Source organism: Microchirus variegatus (genome assembly GCF_963457635.1).
Source record: "Microchirus variegatus genome assembly, chromosome: 8".
NCBI lineage: Eukaryota > Metazoa > Chordata > Actinopteri > Pleuronectiformes > Soleidae > Microchirus > Microchirus variegatus.
In genome coordinates this window covers 11,555,951-11,569,983 of record NC_139809.1, presented here as the reverse complement: position 1 = coordinate 11,569,983, position 14,033 = coordinate 11,555,951, and the positions used below count along the sequence as shown (strand labels likewise).

At 43.2% G+C, this 14,033-nt stretch overlaps 1 protein-coding gene across 1 annotated transcript in view; it reads left to right on the top strand.

The window, feature by feature from the left end:
- The window catches only part of LOC310930721 (NT-3 growth factor receptor-like), a gene marked incomplete at both ends in the record, with an annotated part of 111,047 nt that overhangs the window by 70,734 nt on the left and 26,280 nt on the right, over positions 1–14,033 (top strand). Inside the window, 3 exons of the mRNA XM_083893763.1 lie at positions 4,453–4,636; positions 5,757–5,821; positions 7,251–7,353. Coding sequence (XP_083749889.1) covers positions 4,453–4,636; positions 5,757–5,821; positions 7,251–7,353 — 352 coding nt within the window. The remainder of the gene's footprint in view (positions 1–4,452; positions 4,637–5,756; positions 5,822–7,250; positions 7,354–14,033) is intronic.

Here is a 14,033-nt window from a genome sequence, read left to right as displayed (position 1 = left end):
CAGCTCCCCCCTCTGGAACGGTGGATACACTGCTACTCATTATCAAAACATTGTTTTAACAATGTTTAAAAATAGCTTCTTCACGACTCCCCGCCGCAGTCCCTTTTATGACTTTGACCCGGAGTCAGACCCAGAGTCTGAAGACACTGTCGCTCGTGAAACACCTCCACAACGGACGTTATTCTTCTTCTGCGGTTTAATGTACGCTACCGGATGTGCCCGGACTAGAGAACCGGTGTTTACGTAACCAGACCGGGTTTTTTTCAGAGATCTCGCTGAGCCCGAGATTACAATAAAAGACAGCGTTCTCAGCAGTGGCTGAACTGTTTGTTTAGAACCTTCAGGGCTTCTTAAACAAGGTAATGACGCAGATACACACCAAAAAACAGCGTAAATTGGAACTTCCGGTCTAGGTCCGTCTTAATAAAACACTTCAGTTACACCGAACAGACATTTCACAGATTACAGAAAAGGTAAAGCAACCAATCACTTGTGTGCGATTGGATACCAAAGTCTCCTGCTTACACTTCTCAGTATGCTATATTCTATTTCTATTTCTATTTGGTCGAGTGCCAGTCATCCTCCGCCACTCGAACCACTCTGCCAGCCCAGAAACGCCTGTCTTCCATTGCCCTCTCCAGAGACTCAGAGGGTATGCCTGTGTCCTTCTGTAGTACATCCATGTAGGTGAGAGGCTGCCTTCCTGGCTTTCTCTTCCCGTGCAGGGGTACCCAGAGCACCAGACTGGACACCACTTCCTTGCTGTTCCTGAAGCAGTGCCCAGCAAACCTGAGTCGCCTGTTTCTCACTTTTTGGGATATCCTCAGGAGTCCGGCATAAAGCTCTTTGTTCGTACAATGCCTATCCCATTTGATGTTTTGGACCCGCCGTAGCATTCTTGTGTAACATCCGTCTAGTTGTTTCTCCAACTTGGTAGTGACGGTCCATGTCTCACATCCATATAGCAACACTGACTCCACGGTTGAGGTGAAGAGGCGCACTTTAAGCCTAGCTGTGAGGTCTGATTTCCAGATGTTGTCAAGCTTGTGGCAGGCCCTCCACGCTGCCGCCTTCCGGGCAGTGATATCCTTGGCAGTGCTCTCCATGTGTGATCCCAAGTACTTGAAGTCCCGTACTTCTCCTAGATCTGTTCCATCTTTGGTCTTCAAGCAGACAGGAATCTTCTGGTTGAATGCCATATACTTTGTTTTACCGGCGTTCATCGTCAGGCCCACCTTTGCAGTTGAGGTCTCAACATCCTGGAGTAGCTCCTGGCCCTGCTGGATTTCCTCGGAGAGAAGTGCTATATCATCAGCAAAGTCCAGGTCAACGACCACTCTTGGTCCGACTCTTCTACTCCTCCTGCGCATCAACTGGAAGCCCAGCTCTTCTTCCTTTCCCTGTATGGCAACTCTGAGGGCATAATCCAGGATGATGACGAATAGGTATGGTGCCAAGGTGTCGCCTTGTAACACCCCTGCCTGTATCCTGAAGGGTTTGGTATCGCCATCTGGTGTTGTCACCTTCGCCCTGGTGTTCTCGTAGAGCCTGCCTATGGCACTAACAATCCGCTCCAGGATACCGTAGCCAGCAGGATCTTCAACATCTTGCCTCGATGGATCGTATCAAACGCCTTCTTAAAATCGATGAAGGTGATGATTGCAGGTAAGCTGTGACTCCTAATACCCTCAATCAATCTACGCAGAGCGAGTATGTGTCCAACGGTCTTCCCTCCCTGAATCCATTCTGGTTGTATCTCAGGTGCTCATCTAGAGCTGGCCTTATTCTGTTAAGCAGCATCCTATTGAAGGTCTTTGCGACAAGTGAACTGAGACTGATACCTCTGTAGTTGCTCCCCAGTCTAAGATCTCCAGATTTGGGTATAGGAATGATGTTAAACAGGGACCACTGCTCAGGTTTCTCACCCTCGATCAAAGCCCTGTTGCAGAAGTCAAGGATGATTGTGTCTAACCCCTTGCATCTCTTCAATACCTCTGGTGGTATCCCATCTTCCCCACAAGCCTTTCCTTCAACCAGGGACTTCCTTGCCTTTTCATACTCCTCCTGGTCGAAAGGTCCGTCCCTTATACCGAGGTCCTCAAACACAGTGGTAATTTCCTCGTCCTCCTCTGTGATGCTAGGGGGGTCTCCAAGAAGAGTTTTGAAGTGGTTGTACCAGTTCTCAATTCTTTCTTCCTGCGTGTTTCCTTCTAGTTGAACCTTCCTTGTTGTCTTTCTGTCAGTAATGTCATTTATGAGTTTCCAGCTCTGTCCATGCTTACAGTTCACATGTGCCTTCTCAACCTCTCTGATCTTGCTGTTGAGATCCTCTTCTTCCACTGCTATGTAGGTTTCTTTCAGTTTCTTCTTTGCCAGACTGTGGACTTGCCTGTTCTCTTCTGTTGTGTCTTTTCTATATATCCCATACGCCCTGTTCAGCTCGTCTCTTGCCTCAGTCACCCTGGAGTCCTCAGAGTGCCTTGTCTTTCTTCTCCTCTTCTTAATAGGGACCACACTCTCTGCTGCCTCCTCAGTGGCTTTGATGAACCTTCCATACCGGTCTGTTGCAGATTCATCTGGTTCTTGTTCTTGTGATGGCTGGAACCTGTTTAGTACCTCTACCGTATACTGCTCCTGAATGTCCCTTCTGCTCCTGAATAGTTCCCAGTCGTACTGCTTCTTTCTTGGCTCTGCTTTCTTTTTCCGCAAGCTGAGTCTCACTCTGGCAGATACAATCCTGTGGTCCGAGCCGACACTTGCAAAGGAGTTGTATGCCTCTACATTCAGCATGCTGTTGCGCCACTTCCTTCTAATCAGCACATGGTCCAGCTGGTACTTGGTACCTCCCGGGCTGATGAAGGTCCAGAGCTTTCCTACCTTCTTGCGAAAGTAGGTGCTGGATATGACTAGATCCTTCTCGCTTACCAGGTCCAGCAGCTGTCTACCGTTTCTATTTGTTTCCTCGTGGAATGGAAATTTTGCGTCCTCCGACCCAATTCTTGCATTGAAGTCCCCCACAACAAGTAGTAAGTGGTGAGCTGGGATGGAATCAATGGTCCTTGCCAGATCCTCGTAGTGTGATGTTACTATGTCCTCCTCTGCTGTGTTGGTTGGACAGTATGTGACTATTACTGTTGTTGCTGGGTTCCCTTGGAAGCTTGCTGTAAGTATCCTTGCCGTGTTTGGTGTAACTTTCGCTAGTGAACCTCTTGCCTTGGAGCTGAGCAGAATACCAACCCCACCTACAGCGGCTCCAGCTTGGTTTCTACTTGCAGTTGTTGTAATGAGCATGCTGCCATTTATGTCCTCGTACCTCACTTCCTCCTCGTGCACTATTCGGTGTTCTTGGATCCCCAAAACATCAACCCCGTACAAGCTCAGGTTGGCTGCCAACTCCTCTCTACTTCTTGCTTCCCTTATGGTCCTGACATTAAGTGTTGATATCATTGTAACTGTCCTGCAGTTGACAAGTCTTCTCCCTTTACAGGTACCTCCATCAGGCTTGTTCCTTCCTTGCGGGTTTGGGGCCAAGCCGTCATGGGATCCTCCTGGATCGTGGTCTGTAGTGGGAGTTGTGATAGGGACTCCAACCCTAGTGTTGCTTCTTTTGGCTGTCATCGTGGTTTTTCTATTGCTATATAATATCTGCGGGCGCAACTCCTGCAGTATGGTTTGTCATAAGAGTTTTCCTTCTTGTAGTCCAGTGGCCGTTGTAGGGTTACCATAGTACAGGTGCCCTACCTCCGCCCTTCGCCTTCGTCATCCCTGTCTTCGACCAGAGATGACAAGTCACACAGGTCCCATGGACTCCCTGCTTCTGATCACTGGCCGCTTCTGTGTCACTCATGTCACGCCCTCTTGCCACAGACCAGAGTTGCACTCCTGTGCGCCCGAGGGGGTGATCCACCTCGACTATTAACCCATAGCTGGGACGAGCGTTGGCGGGTAGCAGAGCATGTCCACACGCCGGTGGGTCGTGCTTACCACACCTCTGGGGCCGCTCGTTGCTCCGAGATCCCCTACATAGTTTGCCTTGGGTCGTCAATCCCAAGTTACCAGGTTGGCCACGAGGAGGCCATGTAGGAGTCTTGGGTAAGGAGAGGTTTTCAGTGGCAAGGTTGTGACAGAGTGGTTGTGGCAGAGTTGGTTTATGCTGGAAACAGCCAACTACAACTAAGCCACAACACTATAGTTCACTACACTACACTTCACTTCACTTACCCCTGTGGCAAAAGCCACCCAACACCTCAGTATGCTAGGCTAATAGATACATTAACAATGTACAAATGGTACATACCCCAGCATAGTCAAGTCCAATCAATAAAAAACTGCATGTATCTGTAAACAGCGATTTAGAGGGTTTTCTGTTCAATTCTGGCTTCTATTACTAAGTGATTTTAGACTTTGTGATGTCACTGTCCAACTGTTGCACTTGTGTCACTCCCCTCTCAGGAAATCTCCTACTCCAAATACATAAGTCTTGATATGGATATTTACCAGGACTACGTAGAGGGCTGCCTGACCTTTCAAAACCCAACACACCACAACAATGGCAACTACACATTGGAGGCCAGCAATGACCTGGGTGTAGCCACCAGCACTGTGTACGGACATTTTCTGGGCGAGCCTTTCAACAGTAAGCATAGACCCTCGCGGGCAGCGTTTTGTATGAACATCCACATTTTTCCAACTGTGTGAATGTGGGCGGTTTTCACTCCCTCTCTTTCAATTCCAACAAGAAGCACAACTCAAAACAAAGGGTGCACTTCACTGCAAATCTGCGTCATTCACAACCAATACAACACACATTCAATGTAGTAGCTTTAATTGTGCGTTTAGTTATTACTGTATATTTGAGATTACCGTGACTTCTGTAAAAAAATGTCCACTGCATAACAACAATCAATCACAATGTGTGTTATTTAGCCACTTAGTTTATTCACTTGCACAGAAGCTCACAAAACACAATGGTTAAATGTTTATATTTGAAAGATATTACTTTTAACAGAACATAGCGACATTTTCAGGTAACGTGGAGTAAAACAATGCAATTGGATCCAAGAACAAGATTTTGTCGGATTGCATCTTTTCTTATTCCTAGAAATAAGAGAAGCAATGCAATCTTTTCTTATGCACAAATTGTGATACTGCTAATGCATGGATTTCTGCGTTGGGAAAAAACCCCAGAAACACCTGCTTTGGTCCTCAGGTGATCAATGTTATAACAGGTTCCTCATGTGATGTTTCCTCCCTCTCACCAGCAGCACTCTGACTGTGACTGAGGCTGATGTGGTGAAATCAAGCTTATATTTAGCTGGGGTGTAAATGAGATGTAGAGCATAAAGACGAACTATATTCAGACCATAGGTGATGAGCTTGTTAACGGTGTGATTTCTGTATTTAGCTCTTGCGACACCTTATACTCATGCTGTGTTTGTACTCTTATCTTTAATAATAGTTTTAGCTTTTTTTAGGCTTTTTTGATCGCCTTTAATGAGCTCAACTTGAACTTGTCTGCACAATATGTCTCGCTGTATATTTTCTGACTCTATTTTCTCTTTAGTCACAGATCCAGATTATGGTTATGGTAAGTTGATGTTTCGTCTCCACAGCCAACTGAACTTCTGATTTAAATTAACAATATACTTTTCAACACAGTATACATAAACAATGTTATATTGTTTAATTGTTGCAGTGTTTCTGTGCTCATAAAGCGCTTTCTTCTTCATTATTTTTTGTTTTAATATTATTCTTAGACCCTTTCCCTGAAGTAATCCTACCTACCCCAGAGCCCTCCAAACCTGACGAAGATACTAACAGGGTGAGTGACAAAGATATTCACATTCATAGTTTAGTTGAGATTGTGTATACATTTTTATATTTTTGTCTCTTCATTTATCGACTCACTCTTCTGGACGGACAAAGAGTTTCGCATAATAGCGCTTAAATTCTCCTTTTATGTAGAATCAGATAAAATCACCAGGGTGATTGTTTGAGGGACCTTTTGAGTTGTAAACTTGTTTTATCGCTTCTATATTAGCTCATTCTTCATCGAAAAAGATTCAGTCATTTGCTATCTGCTGAAATCCCCATGTGGCCAGTGGACCTGAGAGCTGAGAGCTGGTTAGAAATGTAATTGTGTTCGTCTTTTTCCCTGTAATTGACTGGGTAAACTTGAACTGCCTTTATTTATTACTATCTGTGTTTGGATGGACGTGAATGGTTGTATTAATGCATCTTTGAAGCTACGATGATGACACACATACAAATGTCATATGGAATGCTAGGTTCAAATATTTATTTTCCGGACATGGAATATGAACAGGAAATGAAAGGAAGGAAGGAATTAATAGTAAAATGTTCCGTTCAGCACCATGTCAATGTAGTGTTTCTCTCTCTATATCATGTGTACATAGTGCATAGAAAACACACTATTTTCAGTATGTGTTGCCTTGAATGAATATTTATTCTGGCCCCTGGAAATACTCTACACACATGAATCTGCCGTACCTCTCATACCAGCCTCTTCTACCAAACTGCAATGACAACAAGGCCATAATTATTCTCCAATTAATCTCACGTCGTTTCAAGACAAATTGGCTTCCAAGGCCAACATTTTGGGACTTCCTGTATAGACAAGCCCTCAGTTTCCCAACGTGCAACAATGCTAACGTCTCAGTTGCTGAAAGTGTGACATATTCAGACATTGTCCCCCAGCCAATTCATAATCTTTATATTCTCCGTGTTTAAAATCTCCAAAGAGTAGCAGCAGTTGAATAGTGATTTACCAATTTCTACATTTCTCTCAACAAATCATGTGAAGACTCTTAGTATGCAAACATCACAATCCTTTCTATGGCCGCATTTAGACCTGCTGTTAACCTTGGTGATCCGTTCACGGCCAGATCACACTAAATACAGCTGTTCAAACCGTTAAAATACATCCTGTAAGCACACATGATTTGGTGACCCTGCCCTTTATTCAAATTCACACAGCGCAGATCACTGTAATGCTAATGTAAGCTGGTCTCTGTTCTGTCTTGAGGACAGTTTGCTCGCAGGAATGTGGACAAATGCTTCCTCAAACCAAATGCTGTTTCTGTGACTGCATCTAAGGACGCATTCACGACACATCATAGGACAGATCGGACCTGTACTTGGCGTGATCTGGCCGTGGTCAGGCGTCTGTAACATACTTCCTGGTATCTAAGCTGTGGAACCGTCTGTGTAAATGATTTGTGTGATTCTAGGTCTCCATAGCAGTAGGACTGGCAGGGTTTGCCTGTGTGATGCTCATGGTTATCTTCCTCCTCATCAACAAGTATGGGCAGCGCTCCAAGTTTGGCATGAAAGGTAAGAAGCCAGCATATCTGTTTATCTCCTTCCTCCAATCTGCCCAAAACATTTGTTACATTTCCATCAGGCTCAAAGTGTGTGCTGTGAACACAACCTAATGGTGTGACTGATACGCAACTGTAAATATGAGGAGCAGTACTTGTGGGTGGAAATTTGACTAAACCTGTTTGCTTTGCTGTCATTGTAATGTTCATCCAACAATGTGTGAAGTGATAGGATGCAAGGAAAGAAGGTGGTAACACCAGGAGGATAGGTTAACGTGACAGAAAAATGAAGAAATCGAATTGAACACACTCTCTTAGGGTCTATATTTAGGGATTCTCAATAATCTGAAGACCTACACAGGTTGAATTAATAGTCGCTTTACAACAAATTAAGACCACAGTCAGAAACAAAACAGGAAACAGAGTAGAACTGTGTGATCGTTCTACAATTCATCGTGAAGGCTCATGGTGTTGTTTGCAGACTGTCCTCCTCAGCTGGTAGCTATGGCTGAGTATTTGCACACTGTAAATCCCAGTGATGGTGAAGGTAAACTGCCCACACAGCTCATGTTTACTGACTCGACTCCTCTGTGGTGGCTGATATGAGCACATACAAGAGGGACGAGATGGGAAAAGGACCCAGTGCTGATATATCAGGTTTTCACTAGAAAGAGCAGACGAGTTTGATGCAGCGTTCAAACATACTTAAAACATACTATATAACTCACTGAGATGGGCTCAACTTTTAGTTTCTGCCTCCTTTCAGAACTATAGTACGTTGTAGTAAGCATTTGGTTTCTCAATGCTAGTCAATATGGAGACAAAGGGCCAATTCCAATTCCTATCTTAACCCTTAATCTTAACTGGCCCTCAAAATCAAGTGTTGAGGGTTATTTTGTCACTTAGAAATGGGACACCCCTTAAATGCAGATACGTCTTCAGGCTGTGGGGGGCAGAATAACGCGAAAGCTGCGTCCAGTCTGTCAACTCCAAAAAAGAAGAAGAAGAATTATTTATTACGATCCGTTTGTCTGTCAAGTTATTAGGTTGTCAGTTAGTTATAAGATGATACTCATACAAATACCACAGCCACGGACATATTCAGCTGACAGTTACCACACACCACGGCTTATTGAAAAGTAAACCATAGCAAACGATCGCGTGTCCGCACCGGCCGGCTATTGACAAAAGATCGTAAAATAAAAATAAATGTTACGCAACAATGGCGTCAGTAATCCATAATATGGGCCTAAACTAAGATAATACAATGGTTTTCATCATTTTTATATCTATATTAACAAAGAAAATACTTAATTTGTAGCGTACTCGTTCCTTAAACTTGCCCCTCAACTTAAGTTTTCTGAGAATCGGGACAGCACTTGCACTAGCGGGAGCGCGCATTTTTGAGATTGAGGGTAAAGCAAGGAATTGGAATTCACCCAAAAACTCACTCAGAGTGATATGAAACCATGTCATAAGGTTGTAAAAGTATCCACAGATGTCCTGACAATATCAAAAAATGTCCTCACAATGGATTGGAATCAAAATGTGTCCTCAGAGCCTTATAGAGACACACACACAAACACTGTCGCTTAAGGGCACACACACGCACAATCACCCATCTGTTGATTACACCCATCTGTTCATTTAGAGCTGCCATATACAACCAACCCATATTACTACCTGTAGGGTGAATACACACACACACACACACACACACACACACACACACACACACACACACACACACACACACACACTGAAGTATCACTGACATTTGACTTGAGGCAAACAAAGATGAAATGTGTCGATACAGAGTCTTAGCCACTCAAAATGGAGGCTTTTTAAAGAAGATGGAGCCGTGCAAGAAACTGGTGATTCCATTAAGTCTCCATTACTCCTTTTATACACTCTGTTCTGCTTCAGGAGGAAATTACATCTCTGTTTTCTTCTCAGAAGGAATATTGTCATCTCAATCACACTGTAATTAGTTTTTTAGATCCGACTGTCTTTTAATGTCCAGATCACAAGGACTACGAGATGTCTATCTGTCTGTCTCCCGGTGTCTGTCTCTCCTTCCATCCCTCTGAAGCCTTATTGGCGTGATAGTATCTGTCATCTGGAGCTGAAATTGAAGTGTGTAACACATCAGGCTCTGCTCTGAAGATAGACAGCCAAAAGAAGTGTGACTGAGCAGCAACTTAAAGGGGCAGCTCAGTTTTCTGTGCGGTTGTATGACGTACTTTGACGGATTCTTTCTCAGTGGAATGGATCCGTCCAAGTTGGGTCCCAAGGAGCTGAGGAAATTTTTCCTTCTGGCATTCTGGGAGTGGAAAAGTGTAACATGCCAGAAATAATGCATCACTTTCTCATTGAGAAGCTTCGGCGCAGCAAAACATGCAAGGGCAAAGGATTGTGGGTACCTACGCTGAGCTGAGGATACACAACATGCGTCCTTATATAATTATCTGTGGGACATCCCACTGAGGAGAAGTTCTGGAGCGGGGGCTAATGATGCAACATCTTTGAAATTCATCCATCCGAGGATCCTTCCTTGACTTTGAGAAGTCCCTGTTAAAGGTGCATTATGTAATAAATCTACAGCAACTGGCCATAAAATCCTCCTAATATGTCACAGAGACTCAGGAATAATGTTCATATAACAAACTGAACTCACCAACAACAACAGTACAGACAAAATATTCTCAGAAAGTTGTTTTTTTTGCAGACGGCAAATCATGTTTATGTTTTGAAATCATGTTTTTGCATATGGCGCCATCTACCGCCGTCTACCAATCATTGCAGTCAGTAGAGTCTCAGCTGCCGAGCAACCACGGGTTGCCAGTTATGTCTGAGCTACAATGGAAACGAAACCTAAAAGACCTCGGTATTTTGAATTTGAGAGTAGTAACCTTTTTTGGCCACATTCTTACATATGGCGCCTTTAAGTCAGGGCTGCCGAGAACCAACCTGAGACATGAAAAAGGGAAAGTGGAGAAATGAAAAATGACTGAAAGACAGAACAGAAAGACAAAAAGACAAGTATATGGAGGAACTGACTTTGTGGTGAGTCTGGAGGTTCTTCTCAGAGGAACTTGTAATTCATTGCGATGTTTTCCTTTTAGCGGTGAGCTGAATCATGGTGTCATGCTGTTAGAGCACAAACTGAGATAGAGGCATTAGAGAAGGAAAGAAAGTGCAGGGAGAATTGAAGCAGTGAGCGGAAGGTAAAGAGAAGAACACAGATACTGTGAGTTGGAAATGTGGTTCTTGACTTCACAGTTCACTTGAAGTTCTTCATATAGACTTTAACAACCCAGTCTATGGATGATATGATGCTATTGTAGGTTTCGGCAAACTGTGTGTACGTGTGAGCTCACATTCATGCAAAACATGCATATAAGTAGCATACTAGCCCTTTATTAGTCAACATTAAGCACATATTAACACCTTATTAAGGAAATATCTTCATTCATGTCGTAATAAGAGGTAGAATAAGGTCTTAATACGTGCTTAAGGTTACAGGGTGACAGAAAAAGCAGGTTCTGTTTCTGAACTCATTTACCAAACAGCATGTGTAGGAGGAGACTCATCTATGTAAAACAGAAATGTGAAAGAAGGTTAAAGAAGGTGGCTCTCTTGTCTCTCTCTCTCTGCGTCCCAGTTCATACAGCCATCTGCTCTGGTGTTTTATTAAACACCAAATGACCTCCTCGGGGCCTGGTTTTATTCACACAAGCTTTGGCGTTTTTTGTTTTTTTTTCTCTTTCCAATCTTCAGTCTCACCATTAGATGTCACACATTGTTACATACTAGACCTTTAAATGACAAGAGGATCTGTTTCAAGTTTCCCTTCTGGCAGCCATGTCCAACTTCTCTGTCCCAGAACAACAGTCGTGAAGAGAGCAGGAAAAAGTTAGTCTCCATGCTCGGGACCATCATAATTACATTCTTAGATTCATTCTTTCTCTCATGTAGATACTCTACAAACACAGAAAGAGAGAGAGAGATCATTGGTTAATGCTCTCAATAGCGAGAGCCGATGGGAAAAGGAATTGGCTCATTACATTTAGAATAAAGAGTTATCATCTTTTCTCCTGACTGGCTCATGAGAACATCAGCTCAGAGTTCAGAGTGAGGAGGAACATGAGGAATCATGTTGTGTTCTTGCCGGCTTCATGGCACAAAGCAGAGCCTTGTAGAAATCCCACAGGGATTCTGTCCTTTTGATATAGGCTTCTGGATAATAAGTTGGTGTAAATGAAAGATGGTAAACACTGGAAACCTCAAGGAATGAGGAGGTCGCTTCAGAACAAATAACACATTTTGCTCCGTATAATACAGGCTGTGGGACTGGCTTGTTTGCATGGATGCCATTAACAGCCTGTCATGGAATTGTATTGTGTTACAATAATAAGTATTAGCCACAGATTTGGACTGTAATAGTGAGCCATAAATATTATGCTGGTGTCTGAAGAAAATGCAGTCACTTCTCATAAACTGCCAGGAGCTGTGACTAAATAAAGTCCCAGAATTAAGAGCGTCCGTAATCTCAGGGAAGCAGGCAAGTTTAAAAAGAAAAGGAGGTGCCTTTGTTATCCTTTTAGCTGCTTCAGCCACTGCTCTACCTGCTCACCAACACTGATAATCTATGTTTCTGTAAACCATGAGAAACATAACCAAAACTTTGCTTTTATATGTCTCACATCAACATTTTTGTTAAGTTAAGGCGAGTTTATTTGTATAGCGCCATTCTTACACAAGGCAATAGTGCTTTACGGAGGCAGGAAATACATTGGAAAATTAAAACTATATCAATTACAAAATAAATTATAGAAATTAAAACAATTTAAAATCAAGCAAAAAATGTATAAAACTTTGGAATGTATGTATTGGAATTTTAAAATCATTAAAATCATTAAACAGGCATCTATGAAATTCAAAGTGGTTAAAATTGGCAATATCAGAAAGCTGCAGGAGACAATAAAGTTTTAAACCCCAATTTAAACAAGCTGACAGTTTAACGTGACGTAAAAGCAAACTAAGGTCTCCTAGAAAGCAGTAGTCCACAGTTGTAGACCAAACACCAGTTTGTTTTCTACAATGCGGCAAGCAGAGTAGATGTTGAAATATTAAATTATCTTTTCCTCGTCATAACCATGGTGCCCAAACCTACCAGCATCCGTACCCCAGGAAATGGGAATGTGACAATTTGGGAATTGTATTTATATTAAGGGATTATGTCAGAACCGCACATAATGTCAGCGAAAATGTATGCTTTGATGGTGCATTTCATTTGTGTATAGGTTTGTCCTAACCAGCATTTCACCTTCTTTTATAACTGAAGTGCTGCTTCCAGCAACAGTCAGTCAGTAATTGAGGGAGGCAGCCACTGTGTTGGCCAGTGCACCACCCAGGCATTGTGTCTTTTTCCTCGGTGTTGATTTCTCTTGTCTACATGCCACTGCTTTTCTGTCAGCATCTGTGACATCCTCCAACACCCCCCCACACACACACAACCACAACCCCCGAGGCCCTGAACAGGCAACAAACCAATCTCCAAACCAGAGGGCAAGAAAGGCAGAGAGGAGCGTGTGGGGCAGATTGACGCTCAGCGCTCTCAGATGAGAATGCTCCGCTTGTCTCTATCATTTAACATCACACTGATAAAGCAACACACAGAAAATGGGCATCAGAGAGAGAGGAAATAGCTTTGAGTGCAAACAGGGACTAGGGGGGGGAAAGGAGCGAGCGAGCGAGGTAGAGTCACTGAGGGGGGATTAGCGAGAGAGAGTGAGCACTGAGGCATGTTGGGTAAGAAAGGCTGTAGGTCTGCTGGGAGTTCAGGCCTCTCAGCTCCAGGGACAATGAGAAGTGTTAAAGGTGAAGTAATTATAAGCCATCATTTAGCAACACAGCACAGAGCCCCCACTCAGGAGAAATAATGATGTGTATCAATTTATACAATTAGCCATCCCCCGTGTAAGTGTGAGTCTGTATTCTTACTCTGCTATTGCAGCAGGAACCAAGTGAAGTTGTAAAGACCTTAAGGGCCAATTCCAATGCCTATTTTAACCCTCAATCTCAACCCTTAATCTTAACTGGCCCTCAAAACCAAGTGTTGAGGGTTATTTTGTCACTTAGAAATGGGACACCCCTTAAATGCAGATACGTCTTCAGACTTTAGGGGGCAGAATAACGTGAAAGCTGCGTCCAGTCTATGAACTCCAAAAAAGAAGAAGAAGAACACATTTACGTCACGATTATTTATTACGATCCGTTTGTCAGTCAAGTTATTAGGTTGTCAGTTAGTTATAAGATGATACTCATACAAATACCACAACCACGGACATATTCAGCTGACAGTTACCACACACCACGGCTTATTGAAAAGTAAACGATAGCAAACGATCGCTTGTGCGCACCGGCCGGCTATTGACAAAAATAGATCGTAAAATAAAAATAAATGTTACGCAACAATGACGTAAGTAATCCATAATATGGGCCTAAACTAAGGTAATAGAATGGTTTTCATAATTTTTATATCTCTATTAACAAAGAAAATATTTAATTTGTAGCATACTCGTTTGGGTGCTTTCGGCGCCATCTTATATGATATGCGAAAAACACGCAATTCATTCTGGGTAGCCTTTGCTCCCAAGGGTGGTGTCGGAAAATCTCAATATTGAGGGC